Genomic DNA, 24,109 nt, shown 5'->3' with positions numbered 1-24,109 from the left:
CTTCTATCCACAGGGACACACCTACATTGCTATCATCCTGCTACTGTCCTGTTTTAGATAAGTCTGCATCATTTACTCTGCATCATTTACCACCAGGGTCTGGATCCAAGAGGGGTTTAATGTGCTGCTGCTCAGGGAAGAACTCCACCCTCAATATGTCTTTCCTTTTATTGTCACATGTCTACATCTCAAACACAGCAGCTAGTTCCCGTTTGGTATTGGTACTCCACAGGATGCCCTCTGATGGTGACCCCTAACCGTTAGCGCCACTGTGATCCAACTTTCCAGTAAAGAACAAGAAATCTCAAAGTCTGATGGTAAAACAATGACCGAACATGTTGCTGATACTTCCATGGGATGCCAAGATACCCATCGTGGATGTTTGAGGTGAGAGAGCGTCATCAACTCAGACGGCTGTATGATCAGAGTTGATAAAGGTTAGGAAATACTTTGTGTTCCCAATCAATTCAATTTAGCTTTGATTGCCTTAGATTCACTAAGGCATCTGTTTGCCTTTTTCAAACAGTGGCAGATGTCCCTATGAAAATATAAATTGTGTATTGTTGAGTGTCCGAGGAAAAATATGAAAGTAAAAAGGTCTAACTATTATAACCGTATAATCATTTTCTTTTTCAATATAACCATTGAATATATATATATATATATATATATATATATATATATATATATATATATATATGTATATATATATGTATATATATATATATATATATATATATATATATATATATATATATATATAATATAACCATTGAATATATATATACATATATATATATATATATATATATATATATATATATATATATATATATATATATATGTATATATATATATATACTGTTTTGTTTTTATTTTCATTATAATTTGTGATTAGAACACATAAAATTCATAGGACGCTATAAGTTGCTATGTTATATACTCTTTTTGAATGAGATGTGTTAAATGTTCTCTCCTTTGTTAAAGAGCATGCATTGGCAGTATTACCAAATAAGGTAGTGAAACCTCCTCTGTCCAACTCTGGTGACAGGAAGATTTATGTATTCTGGTGTATAAAAGAGGGGGTAGGAATGCATGTTTTTTGGGGGTGCCTGGCAATTCTGTGCAGGAGTAGAGAAGAGAGAAGAGGTGTTTATTCACCAGCTCTAAACTAAACCCTTCCTCTTAGTTACTTAATATGCATCTTTACTAGAAAAGGAGAAACATCAGATTGGACCTGTCCCAGCCCTTAGGGGTTGGACAGGTCTCCAGCTTTAGAGTCTGGAAGAAACTTCTGCTATCAGGAGGGGGGTGCCTGGCAATTCTGTGCAGGAGTAGACAAGAGAGAAGAGGTGTTCACTCACCAGCTCTAAAAAACTTAACCCTTTCATCTTAGTTACTTGTGACTTTTAAACTGTTTGATTGAATTTAATTTTTTGTATGTAAGATAAACTTTGAATAAAAACTCAGCCTTACCCTTTGGAAGGGACTGAAACCAAACAAAAGGTTCTGGTTCTTTAAAACAATTTAAACCCTCTTTCCCTGTCCATCCACCGTGAGATACAGAGGTGACGACTGAATCTACCAAAGAGACTTAAGGTAAGTATCTTTGGGTGAAGACTTTTGCAGTGTTTGTCATAATGATGAGATGGTGTCAAAATAGGTAGAGAGAAGGTATAGACGATATACGTACTCGCTTGATAAGGGTTGAGAGAAGTTACAGCCTACCGCAGGGGACCTAGAGCGCAAGCTGTAAAACACCCTCGACAAAACCTATAACTTAATTCGAAAATAACACAAAAACCTAACGATATAGCACGGGGTGAGATAAAAGACCGAAGGCGTTATGCCAATATCGGATGAGGATTATTATTTCCTCCGGGATCACTAGGATAATTAGCCAACGGAGTGCCACCGAGTTAGGTGCGAGGTCTTGCCTTTACTCTACTCTATGATGTAATGGCAGCAGTGGATATTTTGGTGTTAGCTGATATTTTTGGGTGATAGACAGGACGGGAGAGAGAGGGATAGAATCTGAGCGTTGGGACATAGGTGAGCTACTTGTTCATGATTGTGGACAAACAAAAGAAGACATTATAGATTCATTTATATCAGATTTTATGTTCTATAGCCCAATAACCCAATTGTTTTTCTCAGCAGGCTTTACAATCAGTACAACATCAAATATTACTCTGTCCTTGGACCCTCATACGGTAAAAGGAAAAAGTCCTAAAAAATGCTTTGTGAAAACCAAGGAAGAATCTTCAGAGAGGAATAGATGTCATGTTTACAGAATGAACAACATAACAGAGTTACAACACTTTCAATGAGAAATAATGAGAGTAGTAGCACTACCAATAGCAGAAATAATAGCAGTGAATATATTAGAATGGTAATAAAAGCAGTAATAGTAGCTGTAATAGTTAGGAAAATGTGACTAATAATTATTATGAGGCAGTCCCAGGCCGGGACTCAGTCACACGTAGTGCTGTGCGGTTTACCGGTTTCAAACTTCCATACGGTATGAATTTAGGTGGTGCATTGCCGTAACGACTGTTGTCACTCTTCGGCAGGCAGTAACATTTAATTTTCACAGCTGTAGCTCAAGGCGAAGCGGGCGGAGCTACTTATGTATCATGGATAAGAGCTTCAGTCAAGGTTTCACATTTATAAATGTACACCGCCGAACTGCATGCTGGGTCGTCCTGTCAAACTCCATCGCACAGGAGACTTCTTCATGATAAATGGGCGAGCTTTACCCAGCATGCAGTTCAGCGGTGTAATTTCATAAATGTGCAACCTTGACTAAATTCCTACTCTGTCACGTAAGTAGCGCCTGCTGCGCCCTTGGCTGTATTCTGTGAAAATGTAATGTTGCCGCCTCCTAAAGTGCTTGTCGTTGCGGCTAAAAGCAACGGAAAGGCCCCCCCCCGCAAGTCAGTGCCTGGCGCTGGGACTGGGCAGTCCTAACTATACACCTGAGCCAGTTCTAACTATACACCTGAGCCAGTCCTAACTATACACCTGAGCCAGTTCTAACTATACACCTGAGCCAGTTCTAACTATACACCTGAGCCAGTCCTAACTATAAACCTGAGCCAGCCCTAACTATACACCTGAACCAGCCCTAACTATAAACCTGAGCCAGCCCTAACTATACACCTGAACCAGCCCTAACTATAAACCTGAGCCAGCCCTAACTATAAACCTGAGCCAGCCCTAACTATAAACCTGAGCCAGCCCTAACTATAAACCTGAGCCAGCCCTAACTATAAACCTGAGGCAGCCCTAACTATAAACCTGAGCCAGCCCTAACTATAAACCTGAGCCAGCCCTAACTATAAACCTGAGGCAGCCCTAACTATAAACCTGAGCCAGCCCTAACTATAAACCTGAGCCAGCTCTAACTATAAACCTGAGGCAGCCCTAACTATAAACCTGAACCAGCCCTAACTATACACCTGAACCAGCCCTAACTATAAACCTGAGCCAGCCCTAGCTATAAACCTGAGGCAGCCCTAACTATAAACCTGAGCCAGCCCTAACTATAAACCTGAGCCAGCCCTAACTATAAACCTGAACCAGCCCTTACTATACACCTGAACCAGCCCTAACTATAAACCTGAGCCAGCCCTAACTATAAACCTGAGGCAGCCCTAACTATAAACCTGAACCAGCCCTAACTATAAACCTGAGCCAGCCCTAGCTATAAACCTGAGCCAGCCCTAACTATAAACCTGAGCCAGCCCTAACTATAAACCTGAGGCAGCCCTAACTATAAACCTGAACCAGCCCTTACTATACACCTGAACCAGCCCTAACTATAAACCTGAGCCAGCCCTAACTATAAACCTGAGGCAGCCCTAACTATAAACCTGAGCCAGCCCTAACTATAAACCTGAGCCAGCTCTAACTATAAACCTGAGGCAGCCCTAACTATAAACCTGAACCAGCCCTTACTATACACCTGAACCAGCCCTAACTATAAACCTGAGCCAGCCCTAACTATAAACCTGAGGCAGCCCTAACTATAAACCTGAGCCAGCCCTAACTATAAACCTGAGGCAGCCCTAACTATAAACCTGAGCCAGCCCTAACTATAAACCTGAGCCAGCCCTAACTATAAACCTGAGGCAGCCCTAACTATAAACCTGAGCCAGCCCTAACTATAAACCTGAGGCAGCCCTAGCTATAAACCTGAGGCAGCCCTAACTATAAACCTGAGCCAGCCCTAACTATAAACCTGAGGCAGCCCTAGCTATAAACCTGAGCCAGCCCTAACTATAAACCTGAGCCAGCCCTAACTATAAACCTGAACCAGCCCTTACTATACACCTGAACCAGCCCTAACTATAAGCGTTTTCAAAGAGGAGCGTCTTAAGTCTACTCTTACATGAACTAAATGGACTGAAAGTGGAAGCTGTTCCACAGAAGAGGAGCTAGATAACTGAAGGCTCTGTCTCCCATCCTACTTTGTGAGACTATAGGAACCACAAGGGGGTCTTACTGCAGACGGTCTCACATCACTGTCATCACTGACAGGAACAACAACAGCCCCCAGTCCTCCTCCCTACTGCAGGCTTTGGATTAGTACATTCATAATTGGAAGCGTAGCCTTTTGATTCATAAAACCCAGCTCTCATCTCCCGTGTTCTGCTCCAGTGAGCAAGGTGCAAACATATCAATATTCCACAGGAGGAATTATTACTCATTACTCCTATCGACAGTGACAGTGTCTCCAGCCAACCACGTTTGGCATTAACGGCCTGAGTGTGTAATGTTGATGCATGGAGCAGAAAGTGCTTATTGCGGCGTTTTTAATTCACAAGTCTCCACAGTGGCGGTCTCAATGAATGGAGCCGGATCGATCGGCTCTCCTCTCCGCCTCCGTGTCAACAAATTGGCGTGACCTATGGCTGCCGGCATCACGGAGGAGCGCTGCCAGTTCCCGTCCAGAGGATATAAATACAGGGAGAGGGCTCAGCGCCAGCAAGTAGCCGGACCTCCGCCTCTCTCCTCTCTGCCGGACACAGGCTCACGGGATCAGCACACCATGAAAGTAAGTGCAACGTCTCCAAAGTTATGCTTTGATCCCAATGACCTGAATCACCGGATGATATTCCTCCTAACGGCATTCAAGATTCTGATCGTACACAATAACTCTTTTATTTAATTTGATTTCACCTGATTTTTCTTTCCCAAACAAGGTGTGTGTTCAGATGTTCATGAGATGCTGTGTTGCTCTTCAGATGCTGCTCTGGTCCTGAATGCTCTGTGTCTCATGTCTCTCCTCAGGGTCTGAAGGCCGTCACCATAACCTACGCCCTCACGCTGCTGCTGCTGGCGTCCTTCATCTCGCAGTCCTGGAGCGCCCCGAAGGTGAGGCAGGTCCTCCCCGTTCAGCTCACTCACTACCAGTTTACTGTGAAGGGAGCTCCACAAGAGGACTATAGGAGGCAAAGCAGACGAATACTCTGTTGTTTCTCCTTTCAGGGCTCTTTCCAGCGGAGGAACTGGACCCCGCAGGCCATGCTGTACCTCAAGGGCACTCGTATGTATTCACCACGGAGACCCGGTGTTCAATATGAGGAACATCAATACTACAATATAAAATCAACGTCTTATCATATGAATAAATAGAAACACATGTTCTTATTTGCATGTTTGACTTGTCGTGAAGTCAGAGCTGCTGTCACCTCAAACAAACTACTGTTTTAGGTGAAGGCACTGCTTTCTTTCAGAGTCATAATGTTTATTCATGTTATTATCTACGTCATCATTAATCCAAGAACACTCTTTGTATTTGTTTCTACATCACATCCCAGAAGTGATGAACCCTGTTCTTTCTTTTTGTTTCTCAGAGGGTCGAAGGTTCATCTCAGAGGACCGAAAAGAAGGAGACGTCTACGACACGTTACACCTCGGTACGTGTGTCATGTATGACGGGACGCTTTCAGGGAGCCCGGGTCACCTTGGGCTCAGGATCATGACTGTGTGTGTGTGTGTGTGTGTGTGTGTGTGTGTGTGTGTGTGTAGAGACCCGCAGTCAGAACACAGAGAAGCTGAGCGTGGACCAGGCCGCCACCGTCCTGCTCCACTTCCTGCAGCAGGCCAGAGAGGCAGGTGAGAGCAGCACGGTCCATCTCCTCACAGGCGAGGCAAGGAACGTCCATCTATGTTAACATGGTCTTTGTTTCAAGAATTTGTCTTTTAATTCAATGTGAATTATTCAGACACTAAATGCTTCTATCACAGCTAGATAGAGCTGTGATAGGAGCATTCAGTGTCTGAATAACGACCACGATGACGATGCTGTACAGGATTTGTGTCCTTATATAAAAAGACCACCCTGGTGTTTATATTTCCATCATCAGAATTGTAGTGAGTGTAGCCTGTGAGGAGATACCAAGAGGATCTTAACCGCGAAGGAAAGATATTTGTTTAAAACACAAAGGAACCTGTTGACAAAGGTGAACACTGGCAGCAGGATTCCCTCTGATATCTACGTTATCTTTCAATACTTCCAAAGTCTTTTATTCACACAATTCTAAGTGATACATTTAAAATATACAAGTGTAATATTTTATATTATAAAGTGTCTGGAGGTCTAATTTCAAGTCAAAAAGGAACGATTAAATTCAGTTAAAAGATTCTGTGTCTTTGAGTCTAAATGTATATTTGATATATGTTATATATTTTGATTCCATAATAGAATGTTCATGTTCTCTCGTAGCCGATGAAAACCCAGACGAGGTGTATTTCCAGGAGCTGCCGGTGTGGAAGAGAGAATACTTCTGATCTTTCATAATCCAGCTCTCTGTTTCTGATCTCAGCTGTTTCTGTGTGAAGGAGAAGAACAGCTGTTTTGTAAATGTGATTCTCTGACTTTGTTTGAAATGTGATGTTTTAATAAAAAGAGTTGGAATTCTTAGCACTATTGGTCTGTGAATGTTTGAGTTTTTTATAATGGCTTTATAAATGATTACAAGCCATATTATGTAGGACAGAACCAAAGTAGAGTTGCTGTTTTTCAGCATGTATTTCTCATTTTTAGGTTAAGTTTGTAAACACTTTCTCTGAGGAAGATCCTGTCAGAGAGGATGGCTTGTAAAGGAAATACCTACATTGTTCAGCTTTACGGACATATTATCACTTTACACTGTGCCTTAGGACAATGGTGCCTCATTGTATAGAGAGCTGAGATTGTTCTGCAAATTTTGATAGTGACATTTGCCTTTAAAAGGTGAATTTAAGATTTTTTGTAAAATCAAGAAAATGACCTCATACCTCAGGGAGTTAAATACACTATGAGGCCAAAGGTATCAGGACACCCTGTCTACTCACAGCCAGCATCATTTCTGGACTTCATCTGTTGGACATCAATGGTGTTTAACAGGAAACTCACACACATAAAGCTCAAAGGTAACTAGTTGACCGAGAGATAGCTAAACAAGTTACACAGGAACAGAGGGGCGGAGACTTGTAAAATATATATATATTTTATTTAATTGTCATTGAGACAGATAAGAAGGTTAGTTGGGCTATTATAATTATTGTATTATTAGAACACATAACTGTATGGCATCTGCAGAGCAAAGGATCCCTGCTAAGCCCCGCCCCCTGCTGCTACTCCATCAAGCTGTCAGCGCCCCGTTACCATGGAGCTCACACTGAAAGTAACCGCACTCCCTGAACACATTATAGTTTTAAAAGGAAGAGACCATCTCAGAGAGCAGCAGACAGAAGGGTCTACAATACGCACTGAAAGGATTTATCCAGAATGACAACAGGGTTACAGCTAAAGAGTCAAAGTGAACCATCACATCACCTGAGATCCACACAAAGACATTAAGAAACAGACTGCATGAGGGCGGGACTTAGCGAAGGGTCAACTGAAGACAATGTCCTTGTATAAACTAACTGAGAGGGAGCATGAAAACATCAGTGGGCCGAGCATGGAGCCTTGGGGAACCCCACAATTAAACTGAGCTGGAGAACAGGAGTCAGGAGCAGGGCTTGTATTCCAAAACACCATTTCATAACGCGTTCAGGCCTTTTAATAATTTGTCTCAAAACCACAAACGTTTGTGAGCCTTTAATTGTTTTGTTATCTTTACACATCACCAAAACACTGTAACCCTGTGTTTCCTTTCCAGGTGGCTCTTCTTGCCCTACGGCACAGCGCCCAGCACAAAGGGAGCCTTGATGTTCAGTCGGTCCCTTTCAGCCTCCTCGTCTTCATCGTAGGGCTCATCATCATCGCTGTGGTGGGGGGTGGAGTGGACGGAGGCCGAGGGAGAGGGGGGCACCGAGTAGGGCCGTGGGTAACGGAAGCCCTCGGTCTGCGGAGACAAAGTCACATTTGATAAAGTACACCGTACGAGGTCCGGCCTTCAGCAGCTTCCTGGTGTCTGAGCAGAGTTTCCTCCTCAAGCAGTGGCTTCATGGGTCGCACTGAAGGCTTCCTGAGAAACTACATCAGAGATCTGGGACTTTCCTTCTCATTTCTTTTTGCCTACACTTCGCGCTCATTCAGTCCTTCTATTCTCCTCTTTCTTCCCTTCTTTCTTTTTCTCTTTTCTCCACCCTCTGCCCTCTTTTCATTTGTCTTTCTTGCATTGTATTCTATTCCTTACCCCTCTTTCTTGTCTTCTGTTGAATTCCTTCTTTCCTTCATCCTCTCCTTCCTCCAATTTCTTTCCAACCATCATTATCTTTTTCTCTCCTTGTTTCTCCCTCATCCACCTTTCCTTCCCTTCTTTTCCTTTTTATTTTCAGCTAGATGTTATAACTCTAGCAATAAGACATGTTAATGTCTACTAAATGTAGTGTAATTGTGACTTTGACATTGAAATGTATATCAAACCTGATCATTGTGAGTCTTATATCATGTAACAGGGATCGGCTTCAGCTCCACCAGGATGTCTTGTCAATCATCCAAATGTTAAGCTGCCAATTACAGTTTGACACATGTGGTACAACCCACAGTATCCAGTGTGTGTGTCAGTCAGAGCATGAGAGGGATTCCCGTGTGGTGCATGACATGTGAGAGGAAGACTTTGGTCCAGGTTCTCACAGACAGCACAAGATGATGCTCCGTTTGTAAGACACATTAAATGTTGTGATTAATAAAAACCCAAATGTGTGAAAGGTTTTTCCCAATGAAACCTCTTGCTACTCTTGTACATGACAGGCTCCATGCTATAGAATGGGACGGGGCCACAGATCTAATGAATGGGGGCATGTTTGGGAAATGAGTACAAACGTGAGACTCTTAATTTAAATGATGTCTCTGTACATCATTATACCACTTTAAATATTCTAACATGAATCATATTCATAGCAGTGGACATAGACATGTAAAAGACCCTCTACCCAGAAGATATCCAGGTGCAGCAAAGGCATTGGGATCATTTTGCCTCCTAATTAACAGTCACTTCATACTTAGATGCTGAGATGAACAACCCTACAGCCTGTGTGCCATTTCCATGGTTAGCATGTTGTAATTGGATGACCCTGGACCAGCGGAGGTATTCATTCTCTAGTTCATGCTCTCACCTCCAGCGGGGCCATGGGGTCAGTCTTGAACTTGTCTGGGAAAGCTTTGTTCAGCGCCAGGTGGCGGGCGTGGATATAGAACTGCAAATCAAAGTCAGCAGAGATACACAACTTAGACAACTTAGATGCTTTCGCATGAAAAAGGAGATGGGTGACAATGAAGAAGCTTCGTTGTGGTTTTAAATGGAAATCTCTTTATCACTGTTTCATGCATTCAAAGAGTTATATTGATTATTGTCGTGTGAATTGTGGAAGCAGACATGGATTAGTATTCTGCCTGCTAGGTGTTACACATTCTCTCTTCTATCAACATCTGGTGGTGCAGAAGAAACAGACCCGTCCCAGATATTTCCAGTCCAGCAGGTCAGACAGCCTCTCAGTCCGGTTCCGCTGGATGACGCGCTGGCGCAGAGACTGCTGGCAGAAACTGAACATGAACTGTGTCAGCTGGTTACAGGACTCCTCCGGGGAGCAGGACCGCCTGTTCACGATGTAAATGCCTGGTAGAGGCAGTGAGGACAGGAGGGGGAGACAGGCATGTCCATTTGGACTTGGTTTAGACACGAGGCACACTGGTTCAAGACAAGTGTGTGTGTGTGTGTGTGTGTGTGTGTGTGTGTGTGTGTGTGTGTGTGTGTGTGTGTGTGTGTGTGTGTGTCCACACCATAGGCTGCAGGGTCTGACACATGTTCCTCCATGAAGCAGCCAAAACCAGACAGGTTGGTGGTCACACTGGGAATGCCCATCACAGTACATTCACCTGGGGGAACACAACACAGCTCAGAGAGGTAGAGTATGACCGATCTACCGTCTATCCGTCTGACAACGGGTGAGCTGGGTGAGCTGGGTGAGCTGGGTGAGCTGGGTGAACTGGGTGAACTGGGTGAACTGGGTGAGCTGGGTGAGCTGGGTGAGACGGGTCAGCTGGGTGAGCTGGGCTGTGTTGTGGGGTTCCGGTGTAGCCGGCAGATATCTGGGCCAAGACGTCCTTTTCCTTGAGCTTCTCGTTGTTCACAGTCTGATTAGCAACTTGAGATGTGAGGCTGGAGTTGGTGTTGAGACAATGAGAATGAAGCCAGACAAAGTGAAATCATCATCAGATGATACCTGGAGGGTTACATCTCAGCCAATGTGTTCATCCTCTTATATTTTTTAATACTACTTGGACTACAAAAAGGAAACCTGAACACGATTTCTGAATATCATCCCGTTGCCTACAGATTCTACATGTGTCGAAAGAGATTTGGTTGCTGTCATTGGAAATCAGGTGACAAAATACACCAGAAGGTTGTGACTTCTTTGGGTCGCCACAAGCTGATGTGACTCAATCCCCAATTGCATCAAGTAGTGTGCTGACTTGTGGACTGAGCAATTGTAAACCAGCAGGGACAGAATATTTGAGTCCATGTCTACTTACATAAACTGCCTGGTTGCAAAGCCAGCACAGAATATAGAGGTTGCTGATCAAAGTGTGTCATGCATTAGTAATGCAGCACAATATGCAACGTAAGCTGCAATGTCTTGCAGGATTCACAGGCTCTGGATATACAGGGTCCATCATCGCCTCATGTGGATGCTGTAGAGATCTGTTCCGCTGTACTTTGTGGTGGAAAAACAATTTAATATTCCTATGATGCTGAAATAAAGAACATTGATCAAATGAATTTGTCTTCGGAGTATTTCACTCTCTGCAGAGAAGGTTCAATCATCATACAATCAATGCAGTCGGAGGGAGGAAGAGTCAAGATGCAGGGTGTGTCTAGCTATAAAGGATGAGGTAGGATTAGTCATCACTAAGACATCGATACACCGATGTCTAACTGACCATCCTGTGCTTAACCATTCAGCCCCTTCCTCTTAGTACGGGTCACAGTCACAGTGGAGAGTCTGAGCCCAGTGGAGATGTTCCATCACACCTTCAGGAACATGAACCCCAGTGTGTGTAGGTGCATGCTTGCAGGTTACAGTGTGAGGTTACCAGGTGTGTATCCCCACGGCTCATAGTAGGAGGGGAACACTCCCAGGTTACAGCCACGAACAAAGTCCTCATAGTCCATCGGCAGCAGAGGACTGGTGGAGGACAGGAACTCAGGGTGGAAGATGATCTGAGAGGAGGACAGTGTTCAAAGCTTTCGTCACCACTGGGAAATATTGTACTTAGTGTTCACTTATCTTCAAGACACACTGCACACATGTCTGTACACACATTCACGGTTCCAAGACCATGCAGCCTACTGACATTGCCTAGCACATCAGTATTGATGTTTGTGTTTTTTTAGAGATTTAGCTCAAAGCATTGTTGTGGTCAACTTCATAGAGCTGCTAGCATGGCTGCACACTCCTTGTTCTGACCTCTATTGTCAAACCTTGTTCTTCATCATCAGCACAGTCATGCCTCAGAACTTCCCACAAACAGACCATAGAACAAAGCATGATGATGATGAACACATGACAGCAGCATTCAGGATGTGATCACCTTCACACGGTCGTTCCTGGAGTTGAAGAGGCCGATACGTCTGATGTTGGAGAGGATGGGGTCTGTGGAGTCGTCCACTATGTTGTGCGTGGTCACCGGAGGAAGGGTGTGTCTCTGCATATAGGTTGTGTTGAAAGAGGGGACGGGTCAGTTTGGACTGTTAGTGGCATGGAGTTTTAAATCACCACATTTCCATACTGTGCATTTCTATATATCATGTTTTAGATTAGATTTACATCATCATGATGTCAGTTTAAAAAGGTGCAATATGTAAGATGTGGCCGGTATTTTCTTTATACTATCGTCAATAAATGAACTGACATGATCATCAGAATGTTGAGAGGTTACAGTGTTGACGTTGAGTCAAAAGAAAAGTGCTTTAACACTCCATGCCATCAATTCATCTATCAATGTGGTTTATGCTCATTGCACCAGATTAAAATCTGAAACATGTTGAGTCTCCTGCTAACTCCACTGGACAGACACATAATGTACATATTCATGGTTTCATGTATGCCTTTGTGGCATTTTAGCTGAATTCACACTCCTACATGTAAATGTTCATATTCTATACGTCCCACAGATACAAACACACATGCAGAGAGCAGAGAAGTGAGGAGAAATGACCCCATCAGTATTTGAGTCAGTGGTCCGCAACTAGCAACCTTTCTGAGAGCTATTGATCAGAGAAGGCATTATCTAAACCTAACGATATCCGATCACTGTCTCACATCACAACACAAAGCAACACCAGAAACCCTTTATTTTTCCTTCACAGTCAGGAGAACTAGACCTGAGAAGTACTAACCATATGGACAACAGAAATGTAAATCAGGAATCGCTGTCCTTACAGGTCGCCGTTTGTTTTTTAAACTTGCAAAAATGGGAAATGTGTGTACAAGCAGTATACAATGCAACATGTACAGAGAGAAAGGGTCAACCCTCCAGCTCTGCTCCGTGGACTCATGCAGCCTCTTTCAGGCTGCTGTCGTGGATTTGGAGCAAGACGTTTTGTAATAATGATGCATTTCTAAAAATGAGATACAAAAATGTTCAGGGAGTGCAGTTAGGGACAATGTGGGCGCCATGACATCCTGAGTAGCAGTGGGGGGCGGGGCTTAGCAAAGGGTCAATCCTGCCACAGAGTAGACAAGCCTGGACTGTGTTCCTACAGAACTCCATCCCAGAACAAAAACCAGAGGAGGAGATTGTGGATCTGTGCAGCTCACATTCCACCAAACCTCCTTCTGCACATGACCAGACTGACAGGGCCTCAACGCCTGCCTGCTGGTCTGGGGCAAAAAGCTCTGTGTTTACAAGAGGAACACCTCATGCAATGAAGAAAAAAGCACACTCAATCATTTACAAATCTCTCTCTCTGTGGCTTCTACTCTATCCGCTGATTATGGGCTTACCACGTTCACATTAACGTGATAACGAGGTAACGTTAACGTTAATGTTAATGAGGTAACGTTAACGAGGTTGTGACCTTCCACCCCATTCACCTCCAGTCTTCATCATATAGTGCCCCACCCTGCTCTTCATCCCATCATTGGATCTTCAGCAACTCCCTTCATCATCACCAGTAGATGAATGTTTCTGGTCTAACCACAGCATCACTCGCCCCTTTCCCTTAACTCGTCACGATGGAGTCCAATCACCTGGCCTTCTGTTACAGCCCATAAAACATGATATCCTTTTTTTATTTTTGCAACATGATGAAACCCGAGTGACAGAAGACGTAATGAGAGATGAAGATCAGATGGAAGAACCAACATACCTGAGTGGCGTAGATGGCTCTCTTCATAATGGTGAAGTCGTCTTGATCCAGAATGGAGCTCATGTCAGGGATCATGCCTCTGAGGATAGAACCAACAATAAACACAAACATTGAACATGCTGATCATCATTCATCACAGAGAACCAGTGCTGATGAACACATTGTAACCCCACTCAGTCTCCATGTACTTACTTTAGCAGAGCATCATACAGCCTTTTACCAAACTTCTCCTTCACCGTGTGAGCTGTATCCCTGTGAGAGTCAAACACAATCATTTCTATTCACCATGTTCCCCAAACTCATGAACCACCAGCAACCAACAACGGTGCCAAAAGCAAGAACTAGGGCGGACATTATTAACTTTCTGTTAGGATGACATCAGTGGGCCAGATGGTGAGAGACCATCCAACATGTTGAGGTGCTATTGTTAGCTTCAGGGGTCTGAACAAATTAGAAAAAGTTTGGCATCTCAAAGTATTTCCTCTCACGGTTTCCTGTGTGCCACGGCTAGGTTAAGGTAAAGTTAGGTTCAGGTAAAGATCATGAACATGGTGACATGAAGGTTAACCTTCAGGTGAGAAGTTGAAGCGCTCCTTTACCTCCAAGAGGTCACGCTGCGTTTGCTTTTGCTTCTTAGAGACCACATCATTATTTGCATTAAGAGCTTGATGTGTTGTTCTCCAGGTCTGCAGTGAAGACGTGAGGCAGCAGATCAGATGGTGGTTCTGCTCGTTGCTATCGGACTGTGATGTAATCAACATACCAGAGCTGCTTGCGTACCGCCTGTCCCTTCAGGGACTCCACATTGAAGTTGTTGGTTTTAGCTGGCATGATGAAGAACACTACTACTGTCATATCCTTTCTGTGGACCTGAGGAGAACATGGGAGGAACAGGATGGATTAGTCTTTGGGGCAGGATGTATGCTGGAGGATGTACTCTTGTCCTTTCTTTTGACACGGTTATAATGCCGGGGATCATCAATTACAGGGCTCCGACATGGACAACGCCTAACTCAAACATCGTGAGGATGTTTTCTATATAATCCCAAACTAATCTCCTTAGTGTGCGCGTGGTGTGTGTGCGTGTGCGTATGTGTGCGTGTGTGTATGTGTGCGTGTGTGCGTGTGTGTGCGTGTGCGTGGGTGTGTGCGTGTGGTGTGCATGCTCGTGCGTGTGTTTGTGTGTGCGTATGTGTGTGTGTGTGTGTGTGCGTGCGTGTGTGTGTGTGCGTATGTGTGTGTGTGCGTATATGTGTGTGTGTGTATGTGTGTTTGTGTGTACGTGTGTTTGTGTGCGTTTGTGTGTGTGTGTGTGTATGTGTGTGTGTGTGTGTGTGTGTGTGTGCGTATGTGTGTGTGTGTGTGCGTATGTGTGTCTACGTATGTGTGTGTGCGCATGTGTGTGTGTGTGCGTAAGTGTGTGTGTGTGTGCGTGTGTGTGTGTGTGTGTGTGTGTGTGTGTGTGTGTGTGTGTGTGTGTGTGCGTGTGTGTGTGTGTGTGTGTGTGTGTGTGTGTGTGTGTGTGTGTGTGTGTGTGAGTGTGCACTGGGCCCATCCTAACTACCTCTCACCAATAGTTATAATTCTTTTGAAGGGATACTTTTTGCACATTCAATGCACACTCACCCGCAGCAGGTAGTTGAGTCTGGACAGCGATTCAAGGAAAATATCAGCTCCCTTATTGGAAAACTCATAGCGTCCGGCGATGAAGAAGAAGAGGGTTTTGTCCAGGTTGAAGTCCAGATGACTGCCAGAAGGAGAAGAATTACAATTACTGTCCAGTCAAGAAAGCATCATTTCCTGAGCTTGTGAATGTTAATAAAACAAAAGAAGATGATCACACATGAATCAACTCCACCCACCCATAAAAGTGTCCTCTGACAAACTCCTGGATGCGAGCCTTGCTGGTGGAGTGCAGGTTCTGAAACTCGTGCATGGCTGAGAACTTCTTCACGTTCAGCCCGTTGGGGGTCACGACATCTGGGCCATCAATGCAGCAACAGGAGGTTTACTTTCAGATTATATTTATTTATTGTCATGTAGGCGACAATTACAGCGAAGCAGTCATTGTTGGCAACGGTGATCCCTCAAACAATATGTATTACATATGTTAACGCATAAGGTATAATATACATTTTGAATAAAACATAAAAATGCATATATTTGTGGTAGACACTAATTGCAAAATGTATAAACTGATTGTTAACATGAATGTAGTATGTAGTATATGCATGATTAGTTATTATGGTTTTAAACAGTAAGTCAAAGTATGTCAAGCTAAAGGGAAGTTGTCAAAAGGATGAGCTCAGGAGTTCAGAAGGAGCTCTGCTGGTGCAGGACCAGGTGGAGCTGAGTCTGCTGGTGCAGGACCAGGTGGAGCTGAGTCTGCTTGTGCAAGAACCGGTGGAGCTGAGTCTGCTGGTGCAGGACCAGGTGGAGCTGAGTCTGCTGGTGAAGGACCAGGTGGAGCTGGGTCTGCTGGTGCAGGACCAGGTGGAGCTGGGTCCGCTGGTGCAGGACCAGGTGGAGCTGGGTCCGCTGGTGCAGGACCAGGTGGAGCTGAGTCTGGTGGTGAAGGACCAGGTGGAGCTGGGTCTGCTGGTGCAGGACCAGGTGGAGCTGGGTCCGCTGGTGCAGGACCAGGTGGAGCTGAGTCTGCTGGTGCAGGACCAGGTGGAGCTGAGTCTGCTGGTGCAGGAACCGGTGGAGCTGAGTCTGGTGGTGCAGGACCAGGTGGAGCTGAGTCTGCTGGTGCAGGACCAGGTGGAGCTGAGTCTGCTGGTGCAGGACCAGGTGGAGCATGTCCCTGGCATTCTTTATGCAGCGGGTCCTCCGTGGTGGCGGTTCCATCCTGGTAAAGTGCTCAGCCGTTTTCACCACTCTCTGTGGAGCCTTGAGCGCCGGTGCAACCGCCGTACCGCCGTGATGGAGACCCGTCGACGTTGCAGAGTATCCTTGAGTTCCTGTTGGGCCTCTGCTGTTGTCTCGCAGTGTAAGTGATGGTGTGTCCAGATTCTCACTGCTGACTCTCTCCGCAACCCGTCTCCTTCAGAATTACGTCCCCGTACAACTGAGCTCAATGCTAAATTAGGTTTCAAGGAAAATGTATGTTCTCTGGGTTACAGTCATAGTTTTTGGGAATGTCCGCACAGTCGGTACAATGGCATCGATGCATTTGTCAATGTAGCTAAAAGTAAAAAGTAAGTTACAAATAAAACAACAGTTTGAGGTAAATGTGTGTAATGGTTGAACTGGAGAACAGGTAATGGGATATCAAGCTCCGTCCTTTAGGGACCATAAATAATCCTTTGTGTGAATCTGATGTGATCTGGATCTGGACAAAGGATAAATACTAGTATCAACTTCTTTAATGACAAAACTATTACAGTCAAAATTACAACAGCTGTACAACCTGATAAATATTCAGACTCCTTTTCTCCCCTCAACCTTGACCAATGATTTTAACAATGTCTATACTTCTCCTTCTACCCGTCTCTTGGACCCCATCTAAAAAAGTTTTACCGAATCTTCATAATGATAATATCATGATCCGTCTTTACTAACAGGCCATGCACCACAGTCTTTCAAAGTAGCTTGTAATTAAACCTCTTAACCTTTTACACCAACAATACTGCTGATTTTGATCACACAGTATATCAACATGTGATTGGTTAGATCTGGTGAGAATTTGGCTCTACTCTCTGTAAAGAGGATTTATCTATATAGTTTACTTTGTTCCTTTTTTAGTCATTAAGTTTAAAGAACACATGTACTGTATGGTTGTGGTCAAAAAGGGGAGATTGTCGTCTGACAGTGAATGCACTGATAGTGATTGTGTAATCTCAAACATTAGACCCATGAGTATGTGAATCTCCTCAACAGCCCTCTGAACCTCCCGTTAGCTACGTACAGACCTAAAGCACGTTGATTCATTTCAAGGTTGCTCTGATGGGTGACGGGTGCTGTGGTAACCAGGGGTCACCAGACAAATGGCGGTTGACCTGTGGGTCAGTGACATCAGGTTTCTGTACTGGAGAGATCTGACAGCAAAGCTCCTTTCTACCACACCAAGATCTCCAATGTTTCTAGTAGGAGGCTTTCTCTGGGAGATGGAGTCCATCATGGAGGTCCCAGTGCCAATGGTTGGGAGAGCCAGGTGGATATTGGGTAAGGTGATGCATCCTCTTCTGATCTCTGTATGTAGTCATGGTGACGTGAGGAGGGCTGTGTGTCCGAGGCAGTGGAGACTCCTTTAAGTCCAGATTTAAACCTTCCTGTTTGCTGTTGCCTTTAATTGAACCAGATGCAAGGATATTATTTCATTTCACTAAAGTATTGTATTTCTTAAACTACACTGCAATTTCTATTAAAATCTAAATGAATGTTTTTTATGGTTTTTCAAACTTTTGCATTACGTTTTGCTTTTAATGGTTTTATGTGAAGCACTTTGAACGGCTTTGTTGTTGAAATGTGCTATAAATAAACTTACAACGCGGCTGTCTGGGAATTCTGGGAATTCTGGGAAGTTGGTGGAGCCGGCAGGTGTTGCAGAGGCAGAGATGTACTTGAGTGTTGCGTTCTCAATTGAGTTCTCGTCTGCTTCCTGTTGGAGGACATTGATCCTCTCGGGTTCCAACAGGTCTGGCCTCATCAAATGACCCCAGCTTGGCTTCATTCCCTTAGACTATGACCTTTCCTTTGGTGTAGTATGTGATGGTACACAAAGGGTCAAGGTGTGGGTCATCTTAGTCAAGGTTTTCGTCTACAAATGTTTAATCTGAGCAAATGCTAGCACTGGATACACATGCATAGTAGATTCCCAGAGGTAGGTGGGGAACATGAGGTCTTCTTCCTTCCTTCCTTCTTTCTGTTGACCTCGACATGAAGAGGACCTCTTGGTTCTCACACAGTGTTCTTCCTCTTGTGTTTATCCTGAGCTTTTAGATTTAACAGGGTATTCAGTCCTCCTGCTCTGAGAGATATGATGTTCATATCTGCCGGCTGGTCAGTATCCATGGCGACCACTTCTCTGTTCTGAGCAGACATTCAATTCAATTCAGTTTATTTTGTATAGCCCAACATCACAAATACAAGTTTGCCTCGGAGGGCTTTACAATCTGTACACATGACATCCCTGTCCCGGGACCTCACATCGGATCAGGAAAAACTCCCCCAAAAAGATAGTAAAAACCCTTTCACAGGGAAAAAAAAGGGGAAGAAACCTGAGGGAGAACAACAGAGGAGGATCCCTCTCCCCGGATGGACAGAAGCAATAGATGTCATGTGGCAAGAATGAATAATGTAACGGAGTTACAGCACATTACATGAATGTGACAGAAATTATTCATATAATGAGTAGTATGCATGGTCCATGATCCAGATTGCCACGACCCATTAAGCAGAAGGAGGTAGAGAGACATGATGGCTTGAATACTGCAAAACATGAACGAATGTAAGACATCCTGTTTCTGCCCTACTGCATTTGACAAACTACGTATTGGGACTTCATACATCTTGTCTGGCAGACTAAACGGTAGGTGGACACACGTTGGACCACTGTCAGTGAAAGCTTCCTCCCACCTGGCTTCCTGTGCAGCATGTGGCCGGCCTCCACCGCCGTGATCTCGGAGACGGTGGTGAAGACGTGCGCACAGTGAACCGCTGCTCTCTCCAGGCAGTAACGATGGTAGATCTGCCTCTCGCCAGCCTCCTTGTCAATGTTGAACTACAACACACACACACACACACACACACACACACACACACACACACACGGGTCGATACTGTGTGAGGGGCAATTATTTCATGGATTCTCATTTTGAATGTTGTATGTTCAAAATGAGAATTATTCACAAAACCAGAATTCAACACTGAACGTAAGAACAATTCATTTGATTGCAGATCTTCTCAGAATAAACCCAGCTGGGTGAGTTAGATTGAGGTGGCATTAAACACCTTATATTCATGCTGATGGCTTTTGAGCATCTTCATTGTAAAGGTCTCATTACTGTGATATTTTACTTTTATTGTATGTCTTTGAGCAGCTAATAACTAAAAATGAGTTTTTGGGAAACTATAGCTCACATAGTACTAAATATTAACAATGCAGCCAGTGCTGCAGCACTCTACAGCAGCCGATACATAGAACATGCCACGGCCACTGAGTTAACGGCCATTAAGGTGTTATTGTGAGTGCGGGTTCCTCTCACTGCTAAAAGGACAGCGCTCTCATGGACCCAGGTGCTTCATTAATCTTCAGAACATAGTTGCATGTTCTATGTATAGGCTGCTGTGTTTGCCTGACAGGTGTTTTGTTCCAATGTTAATATGACAGTCATGTACAAAAGTTATTCGGAAATAATGTAATCATGTTGCTGCTTTTGTTTTGTCAGATATTTATATTTGGTCCTCGAGCCCTGTGGACAAATCATTCTACTATGAGCCGATACTTATTATTTAAATATTCCAATGGTTTTGACATTGTTCCCCGCTGTTCAACACAGATTAACTTTTGTAATTTTTGCGGACTGTATTTGGCTTTTTTTGGTGTTGTGTCTACTATATGTCGGAGCTCTTGGAACCGTGCTTCCGATCGGCACCTGGTCACGACGCTTTTGTAGTGACCAAAAACCTTAAATAAGAAAATATGGGCTGAGGACAGGGTCTCTGCAGGTACAGACACCGCCACAAAAGTCATGATTATTTTTGCATAAGTCTGCTCATTTTATGTTGTTCATAGTGATGTACAGGTACAATCCAAGCTCAAGGAGAAGTCTGGAAAAGCACTCAAGTTTATGGTATCACCCACACATATATAAAACATAAAAGCGTTGAGCTAATAGGTGAAGAATAGGAATGTCTTTATAATTGAATTCACTACATTCAAACAACTTGACTGTTTGAGCTAATGCTATGTTCACACCACAACCATAAAAACTTAACATCGTGATTTCTTTATTTTTTATCATGTTACTGTATGTCCTTCTGGATAATATTGTGAAACCCTGACATAAAGCACAGACAAACAGGGACTTCCCCAGGAACCAGACACATCTGCATGCTTGTGTTTTAAACTACAAGACATTTATTATTAATGGAAGGCAGTGTCATGAAGCCACAAACCAACACAAATTCTGATGGCAAAGAAAGCCAAATAGTTCCCAGACATGTTGATGCTCCACCATCACAGCTCATCGCTCACGCTGACGTCACATGTGTCAGTAGTACGTACACTAATCAGGTGTAGGTCTGTCCAAAGGCATGTTTGGTCCACGCTGTTCCTAACGTTGAGAGTTTCCTCACCAATCCTCATTAGCCACTGCCAATTCTACTTCAAAATGTTTTGGTTATTTACCACTAGTATGTCACATGAAACTAAGAACATATGAAGGTTTTAAACCATTTCATTTAATGCAATTTACTTATTTTGTATTTATTTACAAAATGCATTTCTAGTACTCTGGTTCCATTTCTGCTTTGTTTCTTCTATCCTGACTACATCGTGTCAACAGAGCTGAAAATGCATATTGATATGAATCCTCTGGACTTCCTATTACAAACTCCTTGTCTGTCAGTTATCCATTCAGCAAGTGAGTGACCTTTACCTCCATGCTGACCTTTAGATGCCAATTACAAACATCACCCTCAGCACACAACTCAACGTCACTAATGATGCTCTAAGTGGATGTAAAAGGCTGCGCTTTGGGGCTTGAACCTTTGAATGTGAAGATGAATCTGATGAATCTGGTGAACACAACAATGTGTGCATATTGTGTGCATATTGCTATTGTCATGGATTGTGGATTTCAATATGTTGTTCATGTGGACAAGCAGAATGTGTGAAGATCTCATGGTTAATATGTGATCATCACTTGTGGTTAATCCCAAAGGCAGCATGAGAACACCTGGTGGTTTTGGCTTCAGATAGAAGTTGAATGCTATCAGGACTTCATGTGTTGTTGTTTTGTAGGTCGAGGAGTTATAGCTGAGAGTATTTTCTCACTTCCTGGACTTTTTCAAACTGTAAATGTTTAAATTGCAGGTGAAACTGTCAAATAAGCAAACAATTAAACAGGTGACTTCGTCAAAGTTCCTGGAATGTTGAAGACAGCCACCATCAGCACCAACACGTGAAACCAAAGTCCCTTTAAAAGTACTGGCTGCTCAGTACTGGTGCTCAACGCGTTTTGACTGTATGATAATCCTTTTAGAATGTCTCAACATACACAAAGTCATCGTGGCTTACAGAGCATCAGGTTTTATGGAGAGTAAACTGGAGCTTCAAGCTGAGTTCTTGTTGGATGGTCCAACAGCATCTGAATCCCCTCAACACAACGCTGGATTGAACCCACTCTATGCAGGGATGTACACTTCAAACTAGACTCCCCTATCTTTTCCCCAAATCTTCACATTAATACTTGTCACTTTTCAAAGTGCAACACCATGAGAAGCAGATACTTCAATTGAAACCTTTATGATTTGTTATTAGTAGTTGCTGCTTAGAGCAACTCAAAAAACTTCATTAAAAAATGTGCAACCGTGGACAGATTGCACAAAAAATGAGCCTCAAGCCACAAAAATGTAAGAGAACGTAACCTACGTTAAAATGCAAAGACATAATAGAAACATGTAGCAGATCTGACTTGGTACAGGCAGATACTCAATATTCAAGGATTTAAATGTGTTCAAAAGTCAAATACACAATCCTTACATCCTTAGTTTTGCCATTCAACTGCACCCCAGCAATCCATCCCTTCCCAATTCGTCAATGTGCTCCAAACATGTCTCCCGTAGCTGTGCCTACGGTGTATGGTGATACTGATGGCAGGTGGCACCTTAGCCACTGCCATCAGTATCTGTGTGTACAGATTGTAAATTGTGATTTTAGGATGACAAGTAGTGTTAAAGTGCTAAGAGTGGTTGGAAGACTAGAAGAGGGCTATAGAAGTACAGGTCCGCAAGCAGAAGAACCACGCTTGTCTGTCTCCAGTAATTGAGACAAGAGTCCAACACAGACTCCAGACTTTCCCTCTGGAACCCAAAGCAAGTGTTCCTATCCTGTCAGGACAGGGCCTTCAAACGAGAAAACAATGCTGGAACTGCATGGTTACCTCCAATAATAGTGTGGCAATGTGCTCTGTGACAATATGTGTTACACTCTAGTTTTCAACAGTGACAGTATGGGCATGCATCTGTATACTGATTGGCCAAACTCGGACCAAACCTTCCTCTTCCGTGTGCCGGTCATTGATTACAATCCGACGAGCCACTTGAGAAGCCAGAATGGATTTGGAGTTGAGAGACGACCGGATTGTTTCACAAGCGGGTCAGGGGGACTCGGTTTACATTTTATCATTCAGCGGATAAAAAGCTACGATTGCCGATGGGTTCCAAGATCACATTTTAACAAGTGTGCTCTGCCTCTACTGCGCTCCGTCCCGGCATCCAACCAAAGCTCCAATGAGATCGGCAGCCAGATCACAAACGGAAACCAGAATGCTTCTTTATACCAAGATCTTGTCCCGTTGCCTTCAGGTTCTGCATTCATATGCAGATGGAAAACTATCCTGACCTCTTACCTTGTCCAGGTTGTTGTAGAAGTCGGCATTTCCAGCACAGAGATATCGTCCCAGCAGGGTGGCGTGGGTGGTGAAGATCGTCGCTATGGGGATCTTGCGGGCGCGAGAGAGAATCACGCCTGGTCCGGCCTGCCACTCATGGAAGTGACCAATGACATGGTGTGTACCTCCCAGCTCGTCTGTTAGCTGGAAAACAACGTTGTAAATAGTCGTGGTTCGCTACGGCTCTTTTGTAACCATAAAATGCAGCAGGAGATACAAGGCTGAAATGTAGGGAATGGACTGATAAGCAGCGTGCTGAACACAAGCTGACCTCCTTGAAGAACCAGGCAATCAGGGAGCCCAGGATGAGGGAGTCGTTGGCCTCTCGGTCATGGTAGGGCAGGCCTATCTTGCAGGTCTCCCACAGGTCCCCCTTCCAGCGGTCCAGGTTCCAGGCTGCAGAGCCAACGTCAAACAGGATCACAAAGGGACTGCCCTCGATCAGCCAGCGGCCGAAATGAACCTGCAGCATCAACATCAGCCAAGGAGGCCCGGTGAGAGAGACACCATTTTCAAAATCAGTCTTCAGAATCCATTTCCAGTGTGCACTGAAGACATACTGGGATGAGAGCGAGTAACTGGTAGAAAGAGTTCAGCATCTTAACTTAAGGAGAAGAGGAATCTCTACATGTGGTCATTCTACATTTAAGACTGGACCTATTTTCCTGCATGAGC

General features: G+C 44.0%; 2 protein-coding genes across 2 annotated transcripts in view; one reads left to right on the top strand and one right to left on the bottom strand.

The window, feature by feature from the left end:
- Positions 1 to 4,912: 4,912 nt before the first annotated feature.
- Positions 4,913 to 6,798, top strand: spx (spexin hormone; the record flags this gene model as incomplete). Its single annotated transcript, XM_079236023.1, has 6 exons — positions 4,913 to 5,059; positions 5,296 to 5,379; positions 5,494 to 5,551; positions 5,862 to 5,924; positions 6,037 to 6,123; positions 6,734 to 6,798. The coding sequence occupies 6 exons, from the start codon at positions 4,913 to 4,915 to the stop codon at positions 6,796 to 6,798; spliced, it is 504 nt and encodes a 167-aa protein (XP_079092149.1).
- A 1,373-nt stretch (positions 6,799 to 8,171) lies between these two features.
- The window catches only part of gys2 (glycogen synthase 2), a gene marked incomplete at both ends in the record, with an annotated part of 19,004 nt that continues 3,066 nt past the window's right edge, over positions 8,172 to 24,109 (bottom strand). Inside the window, 14 exons of the mRNA XM_079236168.1 lie at positions 8,172 to 8,342; positions 9,559 to 9,639; positions 9,895 to 10,058; positions 10,223 to 10,318; positions 11,537 to 11,663; positions 12,035 to 12,148; positions 13,815 to 13,893; positions 14,007 to 14,066; positions 14,578 to 14,684; positions 15,441 to 15,561; positions 15,677 to 15,794; positions 19,395 to 19,539; positions 23,393 to 23,578; positions 23,706 to 23,897. Of these exons, the coding sequence (XP_079092294.1) occupies positions 8,172 to 8,342; positions 9,559 to 9,639; positions 9,895 to 10,058; positions 10,223 to 10,318; positions 11,537 to 11,663; positions 12,035 to 12,148; positions 13,815 to 13,893; positions 14,007 to 14,066; positions 14,578 to 14,684; positions 15,441 to 15,561; positions 15,677 to 15,794; positions 19,395 to 19,539; positions 23,393 to 23,578; positions 23,706 to 23,897 (1,761 nt within the window). The remainder of the gene's footprint in view (positions 8,343 to 9,558; positions 9,640 to 9,894; positions 10,059 to 10,222; positions 10,319 to 11,536; positions 11,664 to 12,034; positions 12,149 to 13,814; positions 13,894 to 14,006; positions 14,067 to 14,577; positions 14,685 to 15,440; positions 15,562 to 15,676; positions 15,795 to 19,394; positions 19,540 to 23,392; positions 23,579 to 23,705; positions 23,898 to 24,109) is intronic.

This window comes from Taurulus bubalis (genome assembly GCF_910589615.1).
Source record: "Taurulus bubalis genome assembly, chromosome: 20".
Taxonomy (NCBI): domain Eukaryota; kingdom Metazoa; phylum Chordata; class Actinopteri; order Perciformes; family Cottidae; genus Taurulus; species Taurulus bubalis.
This window is presented reverse-complemented; position numbering and strand designations above follow the sequence as displayed.